General features: G+C 42.4%; 1 protein-coding gene across 2 annotated transcripts in view; it reads right to left on the bottom strand.

Annotated features, from left to right (window-relative positions):
- Positions 1-1,132: 1,132 nt before the first annotated feature.
- The window catches only part of stard8 (StAR-related lipid transfer (START) domain containing 8), a 49,021-nt gene continuing 32,839 nt past the window's right edge, over positions 1,133-17,314 (bottom strand). For both annotated transcript variants that reach the window (XM_041885918.2, XM_041885919.2), the window contains 5 exons: positions 4,593-4,707; positions 4,001-4,222; positions 3,022-3,239; positions 2,209-2,385; positions 1,133-1,896 (listed from right to left, as the gene is read on the bottom strand). In XM_041885918.2, coding sequence (XP_041741852.1) covers positions 1,779-1,896; positions 2,209-2,385; positions 3,022-3,239; positions 4,001-4,222; positions 4,593-4,707 — 850 coding nt within the window. In that variant the 3' untranslated portion in view covers positions 1,133-1,778. The remainder of the gene's footprint in view (positions 1,897-2,208; positions 2,386-3,021; positions 3,240-4,000; positions 4,223-4,592; positions 4,708-17,314) is intronic.

Genomic DNA, 17,314 nt, shown 5'->3' with positions numbered 1-17,314 from the left:
AGATTTTCTATGGGATTAAGGTCTGGAGACTGGCTAGGCCACTCCAGGACCTTAATGTGCTTCTTCTTGAGCCACTCCTTTGTTGCCTTGGCCGTGTGTTTTGGGTCATTGTCATGCTGGAATACCCATCCACAACCCATTTTCAATGCCCTGGCTGAGGGAAGGATGTTCTCACCCAAGATTTGACGGTACATGGCCCCGTCCATCGTCCCTTTGATGCGGTGAAGTTCTCCTGTCCCCTTAGCAGAAAAACACCCCCAAAGCATAATGTTTCTACCTCCATGTTTGACGGTGGAGATGGTGTTCTTGGGATCATAGGCAGCATTCCTCCTCCTCCAAACATGGCGAGTTGAGTTGATGCCAAAGAGCTCAATTTTGGTCTCATCTGACCACGACACTTTCACCCAGTTCTCCTCTGAATCATTCAGATGTTCATTGGCAAACTTCAGACGGGCATGTATACTTGCTTTCTTGAGCAGGCGGACCTTGCAGGCGCTGCAGGATTTCAGTCCTTCACGGCGTAGTGTGTTACCAATTGTTTTCTTGGTGACTATGGTCCCAGCTGCCTTGAGATCATTGACAAGATCCTCCCGTGCAGTTCTGGGCTGATTCCTCACCATTCTCATGATCATTGCAACTCCATGAGGTGAGATCTTGCATGGAGCCCCAGGCCGGGGGAGATTGACAGTTATTTTGTGTTTCTTCCATTTGCGAATAATCGCACCAACTGTTGTCACCTTCTCACCAAGCTGCTTGGTGATGGTCTTGTAGCCCATTCCAGCCTTGTGTAGGTCTACAATCTTGTCCCTGACATCCTTGGAGAGCTCTTTGGTCTTGGCCATGGTGGAGAGTTTGGAATCTGATTGATTGATTGCTTCTGTGGACAGGTGTATTTTATACAGGTAACAAACTGAGATTAGGAGCACTCCCTTTAAGAGTGTGCTCCTAATCTCAGCTCGTTACCTGTATAAAAGAAATCTTTCTGATTGAGAGGGGGTCAAATACTTATTTCCCTCATTAAAATGCAAATCAATTTATAACATTTTTGACATGCGTTTTTCTGGATTTTGATGTTGTTATTCTGTCTCTCACTGTTCAAATAAACCTACCATTAAAATTATAGACTGATCATTTCTTTGTCAGTGGGCAAACGTACAAAATCAGCAGGGGATCAAATACTTTTTTCCCTCACTGTAGATAGCTTTTAATAGTGTAGCTCAAACCATTCGGACTCTCTCTTATTTTGTAAAAAGACCGGGCCCCGGGCCCTTTCGGGATCCGCCCGTCTCACAGACACCGCTCTAGCTCAGCCCCCGTTAATCACACAGATGCAGAAGAAATAGATGAATCCAATAGTACAACCCAGAAGTCTGTAGCTCAAACACATGATGTATAAAAGGGGTTAGAAGTCCAAATCGCGCAGGTGTCGTGGTGGGACTCATAAAGCTATCAAGACAGTTATCATAATCTAACCTCATCTTTCAAAAGAATGGCTTTTGCATAAAGAAACTGTCTATTTTCTTTCATTCAAAGTACTTTTTAATGTTTTAGGGTCAGTTAATGCATAGTCTGGTTTAGATTTGTAAATATTGCTGCCATTTCCTCAGTGGCATCAGTGCAATCTGAGTGAGAGTCCACATCCTGACAGTCCCCTGTTTATGACACTGGAGAGTTTGTCAGGCAGATGTAATGTAATGCTACAGATAGGCACCCTTAATTTGAGTCATTGTGAGCTGTAGGCAGCACGTCTCAGGTGGACCGGCGGTCCGTCTCAAAGTTCAAAGCTTTGTCTCGGTTCCCTTCGCTGTCAGCACAGGGAAGGAGCCCCGTATCCTAGCAACCTCCACCGCACAGAGATGGCCAAACACTTTGTTGTACCACTCAGGTGATCGTCCCCTGAAAAATTACAACAGAAGGTCAAATAAGAAATTCGTACCAATTACACAATTCAATAGCAGGGGAGGTACCCCCACTCCTCAGAAGGATATTTAAATAGAATTAGAGTTTCTTTCACACAACATGTTTATGTTGCATTATTATTTTAATGGTAATTATGCCAATATTTAAAAGTAAAAAAATGTATTGCATGAGCTCTCGGTCAACATGTTGTTCATAGGCATTTAATCAATAAGCCATTTAAATCATAATTGAATTACATGAGTCCAGTCCAATGGAAATTAATGCGTAGATGAGAAACTGGATTCCTACCTGAGGTCTGCTCTGCAGTAATGCGTCAGCCTGGACCGGCCCATCCCTGAGGGCTCAATCAGGACCCGTGAGGTAAGCAGCACTGCCCGTAGCCCTGCCTCCAGGTGCACATTGTCATGGTCCACAGAGGAGGACACTAGCAGACACAGGCCCTGAGGAAGGTCACTACACCACCGCCTAAGCAGGAGAAAAATACAGCAAGGGTCATTACTGTCATCTTTGATTTAAAGGTCCAATGCAGACGTTTTCATCTCAATATCAAATCATTTCTGGTTTACAATTAAGTACATTACAGTGATTGTTTTCAGTTAAAATTGTATTTTTTTTTTTTACAAAAATAGATTCTTAGCAAAGGGCAATTTCTCAAGCAAGAATTTGGCTAGGACTCTCTGGGAGTGGTCTGAGTGGGGAAGGGAAAACAAAACATTTGCTGTTATTGGCAGAGAGGTTTGGAACTCTCTTTAACTAATTTACAGCATAGTGATATCACCATGGAAGGACAAAACTCCATCCCACCAAAACAGGCAGAAATGTAAGGCAGTCTTTTCAAACAGCTCTTACACTAAAAGGGCATTATCATAATTTTCACAATTTCTCTGTATTATTTCAACCATTTTTGACTGCACTGGGCCTTTAACACCGCACCTTACTGAACCGACAACATGTTGACTCCCCCTGAGAAAAGTGCAGACATACGTATGATCGGCTTCTGGCCACTCTGCCCTTCTACCAATGTCTCCAAATGAGGCCTTGGATAGAGTCCCAGGCAAGACAGACAATTATTGAAGAGCTAATCTCGTCCTCCATGTGTACCTCAGCACTACGAAGTCCCTGCGGGGATGAGGTGCCATGCTGTCTGTCACATAGTGATACACCTCTGTGTTGTTCTCTAGAGCCTCGATTACACGGCTGTGGAGCAGGTCGTCATCCCACAGGTGGCGCTCACGCAGAACTCTGTGCAACACTGTCTGGGGCGGGGCCTCGATCTCAGTGGTCACTTTCCAAAGACGGATGGGATGGCCGTCCCCTACCTGAAGAGAACAAATGGATTGTGAGATTATGGTCCAGGACTGGACAGTATACTATAGCTTTAACAAGCTAGCTAACATGCCATCACTCTTCAAAATGGACAGGATTTACTTCATTCCAACAGCCAAAGAAGCTATGCCAAATGGTAAATTAAATTATCCATGGAGGCTTACGATAAAAAAGGGAATTAAACATTTTCCAATCATACGATGATTGAAGGCCATACTGTTGTGACAATGTAGGGCAAAATCTAAGCAAAATGTATCTTCAATATAACAACATTGACAAACATGGACCTGTGATTGAATGACCTGCAGGCAACACTAATATTAGTATGCACTAGTGCAGGGGGAGGCAACTAGATCCAGTCGCGGGCTGATTGTTGCTCGGGGGGGTAGAAGATAATTATAATAATTTGTACACTGCAAATTGACCACAACTAAGCCCAAAAAGAGACTGTATTTGAAAATAACAATAATTTCATACCTTGATTATATTGAGACATGATCACATATGTCTCTTTTTTTGTGGGAATACTTGGGAACTGACTTCCTAAAGAAAAAATGTTTGACCAAAAACTAAAATCAGAACTAAATCATTACAAAAAACTTTGGGGGCCAAAAAAATAACTTGCAGGCCGGTTATGGCCCACGGGCCGCCTACTGCCGACCTCTCCACTAGTGTATTATTGAGCAGTACATTCTGGTTTTGTATGACAACAGACATTATAGTATCAGTATGCAGCAGTGTCACTGAGCAGTACCTTCTTGTATGTCAGCTCTGTGTTTTCTGGGCCCTGGGCGCTGTGCCATCCTTTGCTCTTCTCTGTGGACTCCCGCAGTAGAGCCTGGATATTATCCTCCAGGTAGGCTCTGTAATCCACAGGCTCGCCCTTCATGTTCAGCCCCAAGCCGTGGAGAGGGAGTGGCTGGGCATCTGCTGCGACATAGGAGTTCCGCGACTGCAACATCATCTCATGAGGGATCTGTCACACCAAATAAGAGGCCAACTGGGTTATTTTTTGAATTAATAAAAATATATACATATATAGCAGTTGTCATCTACAGTACATATAGTGCAGCCTACTAAATTCCTCTGTGAAAGTACATCAAGTTCATATCCGACATGGCATTTACTCTATACACTGTAAAATGTGAAAGCATGTCTATTTCATTTATTCTTAAATAAATGCTTTCAACAAATAAAACACTCCTCAAATGGCTCACATTTTTTGTACAATACATAGTCAATGCATGTGGGTGGTTTTTCATTAGAGATTGATTGTTCTGAGGGATCATCCTATTCAGAAAATAGATTGTTTACTTCAAGGACTGTGCATGTATTCTGTATAATACCTGGAATAATTTCTTGCACTCCACAATCATGTGGCTGAGTCCTTGAGTGGCAGCCATGTTCTCACTCAGGTCCTTGTGGTCGGGTTTTCCCCCTGCCCCCCTTCGGTGGATTAATCTTCCACAAAGATGGAACATAGTCAACACACATCACAATCATCCACTCAGCTTTGACTTCAACCACAGTAAAATGTTGTTAATATGTAGCATTTTGATGAGGAAATAGTCAAGAGGAAATGTAATGGTCCAACACTGTCAGTCCTCAGTAGTTTTGTTTGGGCTTCATTTTGACATGATACATCCATGAGGATGTTAATATGCAGCATTTTGGTACATTTCTTTAGCCCAGAAGAAAACCACTGGTCCAACACTGCGTGAACTTTTGCTAAGACCATTGGTTTAAGCCATTGGTCTTAAATGGCTAGCTGCTAGCTTTTCTCATAGGTATTCCTGGCACAGTTATCAAATCAAATCAAATCAAATTGTATTTGCAACATGCACCGAATACAACAGGTGTAGACATTACTGTGAAATGCTTACTTACAGCCCTTAACCAACAATGCATTTATGTTTTATAAAAAAAAGTAAAATAAAACAACAACAACATAAAAGTGTTGAGAAACAAAGAGCAGAAGTAAAATAAAATAACAGTATGGAGGCTATATAGGGGGGGGGGGTACCGGTGCAGAGTCAATGACACGATGCTGGGGATGGCCATCTGAGCAGATAATTAAATCTGGTAACTAAATAATGAATCAACCTATCAGATACCTTAAACCAGGGGTGTCAAACTCATTTTAGCTCAGGGGCCACATGGAGGAAAATCTATTCCCAAGTGGGCCGGACCGGAAAAATCATGGTATATATAACTTAAAAACAACAACTTCAGATTGTTTTCTTTGTTTTAATACGATCAACATACAACATAAAGCTGGAGCCTGAGGACAGTGTGTCCAAAATAGTACAAGCACAACATCACTATTAATCATAAAACACGTCAAGTTTATTTGAAAATTCTAAAGAAAAAGAACACACTGCCTCAGTGATTAACAGAACTGTTTCACAGATCACAGAACTATATCAGGGTGTCATTTCTCAGGCAGAAATTTAGATAAAAATAATGAAATCCTGTTCCCCAAACAAGTGCAAGAACCACAGAGTCAAGAATAGGTTAAATATACACATAAAATAAAATCAATTAAAAACAATAGCACATCAACATAAAAACATATAAACATAAAGCTGGAGCCTGAGGACAGTGTCCAAAAGCACAACATCACTATTAATCATAAAACACCTCAAGTTATTTGAAAGTTCTGAGGACAAAGAACACACAAACACACAATGCCTCAGTGATTAACAGAACTGTTTCACAGATCACAGAACTATATCAGGGTGTCATTTCTCAGGCAGAAATGTAGATAAAAATAATGAAATCCTGTTCCCCAAACAAGTGCAAGAACCACAGAGTCAAGAATAGGTTAAATATACAAATAAAATCAATTAAAAACAATAGCACATCAACATAAAAACATAAACATAAATCTGAAAGCGTTGCTCAAACTCCCGTAACAGTCCCGTTATTTTATCTTTGAACCGCTTCATGTCTGCCACATGTTGGGTCGCGCACACATTTTTCAGACAGGGGAAGTGAGCTGCATCACCACCGGCAAGTTGCGTCTCCCACAATGACAGCTTCAACTTGAAAGAACGTATGCTGTCATAATACTGCGTGACAACTTTGTTGCGCCCTTGCAGCTGTTTGTTCAAGTTATTCAGGTGCTCTGTAACATCCACCATAAATGCAAGGTCCTGCATCCATTCTGCGGAATGAAATTCTAACACTGGTTTGCCCTTTTCTTCCATGAACTGTTCAATTTCTTCTCGTAAATCAAAGAAACGCCTCAGCACAGCACCTCGGCTTAACCATCTTACCTCAGTGTGGTATGGCAGGCCATAGATGTGGTCTTTCTCTCTGAGAAGGCTGTCAAACTGACGGTGATTCAGGCTTCTGGATCGGATGAAATTAACAGTTTGGATGACCACCTTCATGACGTTATCCATCTTTAATGACTTGCAACACAAAGCCTCCTGGTGCAAAATACAGTGAAAAGTCAAAAAATCACATCCTCCATTTGCAGATTGCACTTTCTCTCTGAACTTTGCCACAACGCCTGCTTTTTTCCCGATCATTGAGGGCGCACCATCTGTAGCCAGGCTGAAAGCGCGGGACCAGTCCACTCCGACCCTGTCCAGCGCGCCGACGAGTGCGGTAAAAATATCAGCTGCTGTCGTTGTATCTGTCATCGGCACCAACTCCACAAACTCCTCGGTGACGGTCAATGTGTCATCAACTCCGCGGATGAAAATGGCCAGTTGTGCAACATCTGTAATGTCCGTGCTTTCATCAATTGCAACCGAAAACGCAATAAATGACTTTACTTTTTGCTTCAACTGGCTGTCCAAATCCACTGAAAGATCGGAAATCCTGTCTGCAACTGTGTTTCTTGTCAGGCTGATATTTGCAAAAGCCTGCCGCTTTTCAGGGCACACAATCTCCGCTGCCTTCATCATGCATGTTTTTACAAATTCACCCTCACTAAATGGTTTTGAAGCCACTGCGATTTCATTAGCAATGAGGTAGCTAGCTTTCACTGCAGCGTCACTGATGTCTCGGCTGTGAGTAAACACAGACTGCTGTTTCTTCAGACCCGCCAACAGTTCATTCACCTTCTCTCATCTCCGCTGTCCTTGAAAGTTGTCATATTTGTCGGCATGAAGACTCACATAGTGGCGGCGAAGGTTATATTCTTTCAGCACTGCAACATGCTCTGAACACACCAAACATACAGCTTTCCCATTCAATTCCGTGAATAAATAGGATGACCATTTTTCTTGGAACACTCTGCACTCTGCGTCCACTTTTCTCTTTTTTGACAGAGACATATTGGGGCAATGAGGGTGCCAAAGCACATAATGTTAAAAGTAGAAGCCGTAATAAATATCGCGGGCAAAACAAAGTAGCTCATTGGCTGCACGTGCTTGACCTACTTGCTCTGCCCCGGTATAAACAGTTTGCTTGCTTAACACAATTGCTATTGCTCCATCCAGTGGACGCAATTGGAACAGCAGTTTATTTTATTGAAAAATTGCAGCGCATTTTTATACTTTACCAAAAAAAAAAAAAAAAAAAAAACATTATTATTATTATTATTATTTTTTAATCATCTCGCGGGCCAGATTAAACCCGTTTGCGGGCCTGATCCGTCCCGCGGGCCGTACGTTTGATACCCCTGCCTTAAACGGTAGAGCCATCATCCGATTGCATTTGTTAAATGTCAATTTGGCCGCCAGAGGGAGATTGTTAAACCATCTAACTGCTTGGTTTAGTTTGTACCAATGGTCTTGCCAATATTTTTGAATAGCGTTGTCAAAGTTAACGCGTTAATAACGTGTGACATTTTTAATGGCATTAATTTTTTTGACGCCATTAATGAGAAGGGTGCAACTGCGGCCTGCAATTAGGGGCGTTTCTGTATGTATGCTTCCTGCATCTGCAGGAACCCCTCTTTATACTTTTATTGGGGAATTTTTTAACTAGGACTCCGGTACACAAACGGGAGGTGGGGGCGCTCCAGTACAGTAGGTGTCGGTAATGCACCATAACGTTGGATGCCAACCGCCGATAAACCCCACAGAAGAAGAGGTAGCTAGCACACCAGTAGACAGTGTCCTTCGCTCCTGCCTGTCTGGCACTGTTTTCCTGCAGTTCTGTTAACAACGGCGAGGACAGGTGTTCGGCAGGCGGGAGTGAAAGACACTATGTGTTAGCTAACTAATTTAGTAGGAGGTCTCCGGTACAAAGCAGGTGGGGGCGACACTGTATGCTAGCTATCTAGCTAGCAAGAAGGACTCCGGTACACAGGAGTCGGAGGCAACAGCGGTAGCTAGCTAGCTAGTACACCGGTAGACAGTGTCCTTCGTCCCCGAAAAACTCAGATAATACTTTTATTTCCCTTTTGACCCACATTTTAATCGCACAGACAATCAGAGGAAATCAAAAGTGTCACACAAGCATGAAGATGTTGCGCTTGAGGGGGGTGTTCATGCAGGAACCAATGGGATGCTCGGGGGGGAGGGTGTTATTGTAGATGCAGGAATGCCCACATGCTGGAACCCCCGGAGTTGCGGGCCACAGTCACACACTATTGCCATTAATCGCATATCAATTTCTTCACAGCACTGACCCTTTTAAACACAGCACATTACCTCGGTAACGCTGAACACCTCTAACGCCCCAAAAGCTCAGATTCAAACTCCCATTCACCTGCTCTGCAAGCGTTATAATGTCAAAATACGTTCGTTGATCACCAAATATGTAGTTTGAATCTGAGCATTCTCGGCGTTAGAGAGGGGTCTTTACTAGTTACCTCAGCCACAAAGTCATAAATAATAATAATAATAAGCCATTTAGCAGACGCTTTTATCCAAAGCGACTTACAGTCATGCGTGCATACATTTTTGTGTAGGGGTGGTCCCGGGGATCAAACCCACTACCTTGGCGTTACAAGCGCCGTGCTCTACCAGCTGAGCTAATTTATCTTCTTAAAATCTGATTTTACACTTAACCCTAACCACACTGTTAACCTTATGCCTATCCGTAAATTAAGACCAAAAAGCACATTTAGGTTTTCCTGAATTTTTTCAATATAGCCAATTTTGACTTTGTGGCTAGTGGAAACCGTTAGGGAGGTCTCTAATGCACAGATACCTGTTCAGGCAGAGCTATTGGTCTCTGTTTTGGTGCACTGTGTGTGCAACTTTTAGCAACATTTTAAAAAATTAGAATGTTTTGGGTTTTTACCCCTTTTTTCTCCCCAATTTCGATCTTGTCTCATTGCTGCAACTCCCCAATGGGCTCGGGAGGCGAAGGTCGAATTATGTGTCCTCCGAAACATGACCTGCCAAACCGCGCTTCTTTACACCCGCTCGCTTAACCCGGAAGCCAGCTGCAGCAATGTGTCGGAAGAAACACTTCAACTGACAACCGAGGTCAGCCTGCAGGCGCCTGGCCCGCCACAAGGAGTCGATAGAGCGCAATGAGCCAAGTAAAGCCCCCTGGCCAAACCCTCCTCTAGCCCGGACGACGCTGTGCCAATTGTGCACCGCCCTATGGGACACCCGATCACAGCCAGTTGTGACACAGCCTGGGATCAAACTGTCGTGACTGTCGTGACGCCGCTAGCACTGCGATGTAGTGCCTTAAAACGCTGCACCACTTGGGAGGCGCAGAGCAACAATTATGAAGGAAAACTTACACAAAGTTCAATCATAAACACATTCCCAGACGTCGCTTTAGATAACAGCAAAACCTTCATTTGCACAGAAGTAGCAAGTTAGTTATGCTAACGTTAGCTAGCTAGCTAACCAAAATAAAATGTACAATGCCATGGCTGAATGCCTCGTGATTCAACTAACTTCCCACAATGATTTTAATCAGAACAAGACATTCATTCCATTTAGCTACTGGTTTTGTTGTAGTTCTCAGATCAAAAGATTAAGCAAATTATCCCAATTGTAGAAGTAGCTGCTTGTGACTAGTTAATGTTGAAAAACATGGATAAGTAGCCTAGGCTAGATCTAATAGCTGTAGCTATTATATTTTACATGAACTCAAACCTGGCTGGACTGTTGTTAATATCTTCTGTGGAATTCATAACATATTCTGAACAAGAATATAAACGCAACATGCAACAATTTAAATGATTTTAATGAGTTACAGTTCATATAAGGAAATCAGTCAATTGAAATAAATAAATTAGGCCCTAATTTATGGATTTCACATGACTGGGCAGGGGCGCAGCCATGGGTGGGCCTGGGAGGGCATAGGCCCACCCACTTGGGAGCCAGGTGCCCCCACTGGGGAGCCAGGCCCAGCCAATCAGAATGAGTTTTTCCCCACAAAAGGGCTTTATTACAGACAGAAATACTCCTCAGTTTCATCAGTTTTCCGGGTGGCTGGTCTCAGACAATCCTGCGGGTGAAGGATGTGGAGGTCCTGGGCTGGCGTGGTTACATGTGGTCTGCAGTTGTGAGGCCAGTTGGACGTACTGACAAATTCTCTAAAACGACGTTGGAGGTGACTTATGGTAGAGAAATTAACATTACATTCTCTGGCAACAGCTCTGGTGGACATTCCTGCACTCAACATTCCAATTGCATGCTCCCTCAAAACTTGAGACATCTGGGGTGGCAGGTAGCTTAGTGGTTAAGAGCGTTGTGCCAGTAACTGAAAGGTCGCTGGTTCTAATCCCCGAGCTGACTAGGTGAAAAATCTGTTGATGTGCCCTTGAGCAAGGCACTTAACCCTAATTGCTCCTGTAAGTCGCTCTGGATAAGAGCGTCTGGTAAAAATGTAAATGTAAAAATCTGTGGTGTTGTGTGACAAAACTGCACATTTTAGAGTGGACTTTTATTGTCCCCAGCACAAGGTGCACCTGTGTAATGATCATGTTGTTTAACCAGCTTCTTGATATGCCAAACCTGTCAGGTGGATGGGATTATCTTGGAAAAGGAAAAATGCTCACTAACAGGGATGTAAACGAATTTGTGCACAACATTTTAGAAAAATAAGCTTTTTGTGCGTATGGAAAACTTCTCAGATCTTTTATTTCAGCTCATGAAACATGGGACCAACACATTGCGTTTATATTTTTGTTCAGTATAGTTGGACAGGTTTAAAAGCAGTTTGTTCTTTGTATCCACATAGAGCCAGTTATTTTTTCTTATAGTCAACCCTCCAATCAGAAATTCTGAGAACACTCATTTAGAATGCCTGAAGCTTTAACAGTACTTGAGTGTGTGTGTGCTGGTTTGTGTGCGCTTGCGCGCAAGTGTTTAACTTCAAGAACATTGATCAGAGGAAGTAGGCCTACTTAAACATTTGGAACATTAATAGCTGTATGTCACAGTGACTTTTGTGTTGTTTATGGTGAAAATGATGAGCTATTGATAAGAGCTAGGTAAATGAGTAATCCGTTTGGAGAAGGGGATTGTAAATACACATAGCAATTGTTTTAGATGATCCCTGGAGATGAATGTGAAACCAGTCATATGGAAACAAACCGAAAATCATATGAACATAAAGTCAATTAATTATGTTAATTGTTTGGCAGCCCTAATTCTGCATGATGCTTCCTTGACAAGGCTACTGATGTTACACAAAATGCAAAAGGCCGTAAGGCACATTTCTGGATATATGATCAAATTCCATGTTTTTGCTTTCATACACATCCAAGTGCTTTTACGAAAAAATAAAAAATCTACAAGGATTATACGTAGCTACATCCATCATAAAACGAAATCAAAGACGATGGTATTTTTCCCCCCAGCTATTATAACTGGTTGGTGGCACAGTCCGCTAAGACAGTTGGACAGTTGGCTCAATGTTCAATGGTTGAGTTCAAATCCCATATAGGGTAAGGTTTTTTTAAGGAAATGTCACTCCACTGCTGGTCCTCAAGTCAAATAATGCATATGTGATGAAGTAGAAAATTGTAAAAATGTATAGGTCTACATTTAGATGTACACATCTATGCAATATACAGTCGTGGTCAAAAGTTTTGAGAATGACACAATTATTGATCTTCACAAAGTTTGCTGCTTCAGTGTTTTTAGATATTTTTGTCAGATGTTACTATGGTATACTGAAGTATAATTACAAGCATTCCATTAGTGTCAAAGGCTTTTATTGACAATTACATTAAGTTTATGCAAAGAGTCAATATTTGCAGTGTTGACCCTTCTTTTTCAAGACCTCTGCAATCCGCCCTGGCATGCTGTCAATTAACTTCTGGGCCACATCCTGACTGATGGCAGCCCATTCTTGCATAATCAATGCTTGGAGTTTGTCAGAATTTGTGGGTTTTTGTTTGTCCACCCGCCTCTTGAGGATTGACCACAAGTTCTCAATGGGATTAAGGTCTGGGGAGTTTCCTGACCAAGGACCCAAAATGTCGATGTTTTGTTCCCCAAGCCACTTAGTAATCACTTTTGCCTTATGGCAAGGTGCTCCATCATGCTGGAACAGGCATTGTTCGTCACCAAACTGTTCTTGGATGGTTGGGAGAAGTTGCTCTCGGAGGATGTGTTGGTACCATTCTTTATTCATGGCTGTGTTCTTAGGCATAATTGTGAGTGAGCCCACTCCCTTGGCTGAGAAGCAACCCCACACATGAATGGTCTCAGGATGCTTTACTGTTGGCATGACACAGGACTGATGGTAGCGCTCACCTTGTCTTCTCTGGACAAGCTTTTTTCCGGATGCCCCAAACAATCGGAAAGGGGATTCATCAGAGAAAATGACTTTACCCCAGTCCTCAGCAGTCCAATCCCTGTACCTTTTGCAGAATATCAGTCTGTCCCTGATGTTTTTCCTGGAGAGAAGTGGCTTCCTCGCTGCCCTTCTTGACACCAGGCCGTCCTCCAAAAGTCTTCGCCTCACTGTGCGTGCAGATGCACTCACACCAGCCTGCTGCCATTCCTGACCAAGCTCTGCACTGGTGGTGCCCCGATACCGCAGCTGAATCAACTTTAGGATACAGTCCTGGCGCTTGCTGGACTTTCTTGGGCGCCCTGAAGCCTTTTTCACAACAATTGAACCTCTCTCCTTGAAGTTCTTGATGATCCGATAAATGGTTGATTTAGGTGCAATCATACTAGCAGCAATATCCTTGCCTGTGAAGCCCTTTTTGTGCAAAGCAATGATGACGGCACGTGTTTCCTTGCAGGTAACCATGGTTAACAGAAGAAGAACAATGATTTCAAGCTCCACCCTCCTTTTAAAGCTTCCAGTCTGTTATTCTAACTCAATCAGCATGACAGAGTGATCTCCAGCCTTGTCCTCGTCAACACTCTCACCTGTGTTAACGAGAGAATCACTGACATGATGTCAGCTGGTCCTTTTGTGGCAGGGCTGAAATGCAGTGGAAATGTTTTTTGGGGATTAAGTTCATTTTCATGGCAAAGAGGGACTTTGCAATTAATTGCAATTCATCTGATCACTCTTCATAACATTCTGGAGTATATGCAAATTGCCATCATAAAAACTGAGGCAGCAGACTTTGTGAAAATTAATATTTGTGTCATTCTCAAAACTTTTGACCACGACTGTATTTATTATAATACTGTATGATTATAAGGCCCTGGCAGTGTTTGTGAACAAGGCTGAAGAAATCTTCATTCTTAATCTTCATTTTCAAGGTGATGACTGCAATTTTCTTCTCAACACAGTACTGCAATGAATAAAAATCCACATTACTAATGAAAAATTATCACCCCCTGAGGGATTTGAATTTACACTTCAAGTGGTGATAGATGTCAGGAACTTGGTGGTTTACACTGTGAGCTAATTGTCATGACATATTTACATGTGATGTAGTTAATTTGATTGTCAGAACGCGCCAGTGAACCTCTGGTAAGGATGTTTTAGTGAGAAAGTGTTGGGATCAGGTCCAACTACGTTGTACATTTTTGAACCAATGCTTAGCAAAAGGTCACAAGTATGGCCCCTGTCAGTCCTAGGTAGTTTTGTTTGTAATACATTTTGACTTTACACATATGAGGATGGGTAGAGCGGAGCCACTAAAGCATGATTCACTGTTCCCTAATGGTGATTGAGCATACACCAGCAGGAGCTCTGGGTGTATTTCATTTAGACATTTAGAAACACTGATTAAATATGATCCAGCTGCAAAGGGAGCTTTTTATTTCCCCCAGGCATTTAGGGGGATATTCAGACCCGAGCTACGCGCGTGTAAATGGAACTTTAGCGTTTTCTCTCGACAAGTATTCTGACCTTGAACTTAAGCATGGGAAAATTGCCAGTGCCAGCAAGGTACAAGTTGGGGTGGAGATCAAAGAAGAAGGTGTGGTGGAGGTGTGTCTAGTGGAGGCTCCTCAGAGGAGGAAGGGGAGGACCATCCTCCTCAGTGAATTTCATAAAGATCTAAATAGTGAAACATTGAAAAAGTTATCCTTTTTAGATAAACCTATACTAAATATATTCACCTCACCAAATAATTGATTAAAACACACTGTTTTGCAATGAAGGTCTACAGTAGCCTCAGCAGCATTCTGTGTGGTAGCACCATGGCGTAGCCGGAGGACAGCTAGCTTCTGTCCTCCTCTGGGAACATTGACATCCATACAAAACCTAGGAGGCTCACGGTTCTCACCCCCTTCCATAGACTTACACAGTAAATATGACAACTTCTGGAGGATGTCCTCCAACCTATCAGAGCTCTTGCAGCATGAACTGACATGTTGTCCACTCAATCAAAGGATCAGAGAATGAATCTAGTACTGAAAGCATAAGCTACAGCCAGCTAGCACTGCAGTGCATGAAATGTGGTGAGTAGTTGACTCAAAGAGAAAGCAATAGTTGAACAAATTAATTTCTTCCAAAATTGAGGAGAAGCGAGAGAGAGAGGAGAGAGAGAGGAGAGAGAGAGAGAGAGAGAGAGAGAGAGAGAGAGAGAGAGAGAGAGAGAGAGAGAGAGAGCTGTATTTGGTAGTACTTTTTTTAAAACTTTAACTTTCACTTAGCTAGCAAATGCAAATTACTCAAACACCAGGCTCAAACAGAGAGGGATGCTATGTTAGCTAGCTTGCTATGGCTATCCAACACTGGAACTCTTCCAAAACAAGGTAAGCTTTTGGTTTAATTAATTTCTTGCCACTGGGTCCCGCCGGTGTAACTGCTAAAACGCTTTACTGCATGATTGTAGTGGGTTTACTAACACATCAGTTCTAGTAGTTCTAGTTGACTATGACGTGACAACGATGTAGGCTATGTGTAGCGTTTAGCGGTCATGATATGAAGGTTAGGCTTGGAAAGGTTTTTTCGCCTGGTCACAGACAGCTGATGTGTTGTGCACTGAAGTCTACAAGCGAAGGGAAAAGGTTAGAGGCGGAGAATTCATAGATAGTTGCGAGAAGGAATTATATATACAATGAGCAAAGTGTTCATGCTGTTTTTATGTGGCTGCTATGAAAGTGAACTTTTTGCGTGTGATCAGGGTGTATTCATTCCGCAGATTCTGTTGAAAAAGGTTTCTTAAATGGAAGCAAACGGAACGAAACTGGGATTAACATACCTGAATTTGGCCAATAATAACTCTCATTTGCAACTGTTCTACTAATGATTACACCCTAGATCAGCTAGATGCAGTCAAGAGTGTGCACGGCGGTATTGAATGTGTCACTGTCTGTCACCTTGATTACTCAAAATTCTCTCGACCTGTGCACATATGTTATAAACGTTCATTCACAGGCTAGGTTGTAGGGTACAGGGAATATTCGAGTATCATGTAGTAGCCCAAACCTATCAATGTTACATTGAGCTGGGTGAATGGAATATGAATGACAGTCATCCAATATGCTGTAACAGAAATAAGGCCATGCTCATGACATTTTTTTATCATCCTCCTTCATCTTAAACGGCACCGACCACCACTGGTGTCTACACCGTATTCTGACCTTGACTTAATTCCCTAAAAATTCCACCACCTTTACGCGCGAGGAAAGCTATGATCCCTTATTGATGTCACTTGTTAAATCCACTTAAATCAGTGTAGATAAAAGGGGAGGAAACAGGTAAGCCTTGAGACAATTGAGACATGGATTGTGTATGAGTGCCATTCAGAGGGTGAATGGGCAAGACAAAAAATGTAAGTGCCTTTGAACAGGGTATGGTAGGAGGTGCCAGTCGCACCAGTTTGTGTACTGCAATGCTGCTGGGTTTTTCACGCTCAACAGTTTCCCGTGTGTATCAACAATGGTCCACCACACAAAGGGCATCCAGCCAACTTGACACAACTGTGGGAGTATCACTGTGGAACGCTTTCGACACCTTGTAGAGTCCATGCCCCAACGTGTTGAGGTTGTTCTGAGGCCATAAGGCGTTGTGCAACTCAATATTAGGAAAGTGTTCCTAATGTTTGGTATACTCAGTGTACATTTATAACTGTCTACTGTCACTTTAGTGTTAGTTTCCTTCAATTTGTAGCCAACATTTTGCATCAATTTATTCCATTCCGTTTACCTTTCTTTCCTCTGTCACGTCCGTGTAGTTGTTTCTGAGGGTCGCTAGCAATAGTGGATCATATTAGGCTAACATTGTGCAATAATTTGGGACATGTAGCCTATTTGAATCATTATGGAACTCAGACCACACGTAGCAGTTTTAACCTGGAGCCTGGCGCATGGTTCACTATGACTGGACCGTTGTCATACAGTTCTATGATTAGTGAGGATTAGGGTAGATTTATAGGACTATTGTTCAACCCCTATTGTACACTTTTTTCCACCTTCCGACATTTAATGGATTTAACTTGAATATGGCAACTTTCAGGATGAATCAAACCACTGTATTTTTTATTCATCTATATATTTTGTCCATAAAGGCTCTCCAAACTTACATACTTTACTAACCCTAAAATCTGCCTAAATAATGTACAAGATCAGTGTATTTCTAAATCTACCAGTTGGTGCTGAAACAGAGATGAATATGCATATATTTAGATGGCTTTCTTTCATTGATCCCTATATTCAGAATTCGTTCTCTCTGTGTATTTTAGTGAGTCTGTCGACAGAATTCTAATTAAAGGTACACCATATTTAAAGGGATGGCTTAAGATCAATTTACTGAAAACCCTATTGAATGA

Source organism: Coregonus clupeaformis, chromosome 9, assembly GCF_020615455.1.
Source record: "Coregonus clupeaformis isolate EN_2021a chromosome 9, ASM2061545v1, whole genome shotgun sequence".
Lineage (NCBI taxonomy): Eukaryota > Metazoa > Chordata > Actinopteri > Salmoniformes > Salmonidae > Coregonus > Coregonus clupeaformis.
This window is presented reverse-complemented; position numbering and strand designations above follow the sequence as displayed.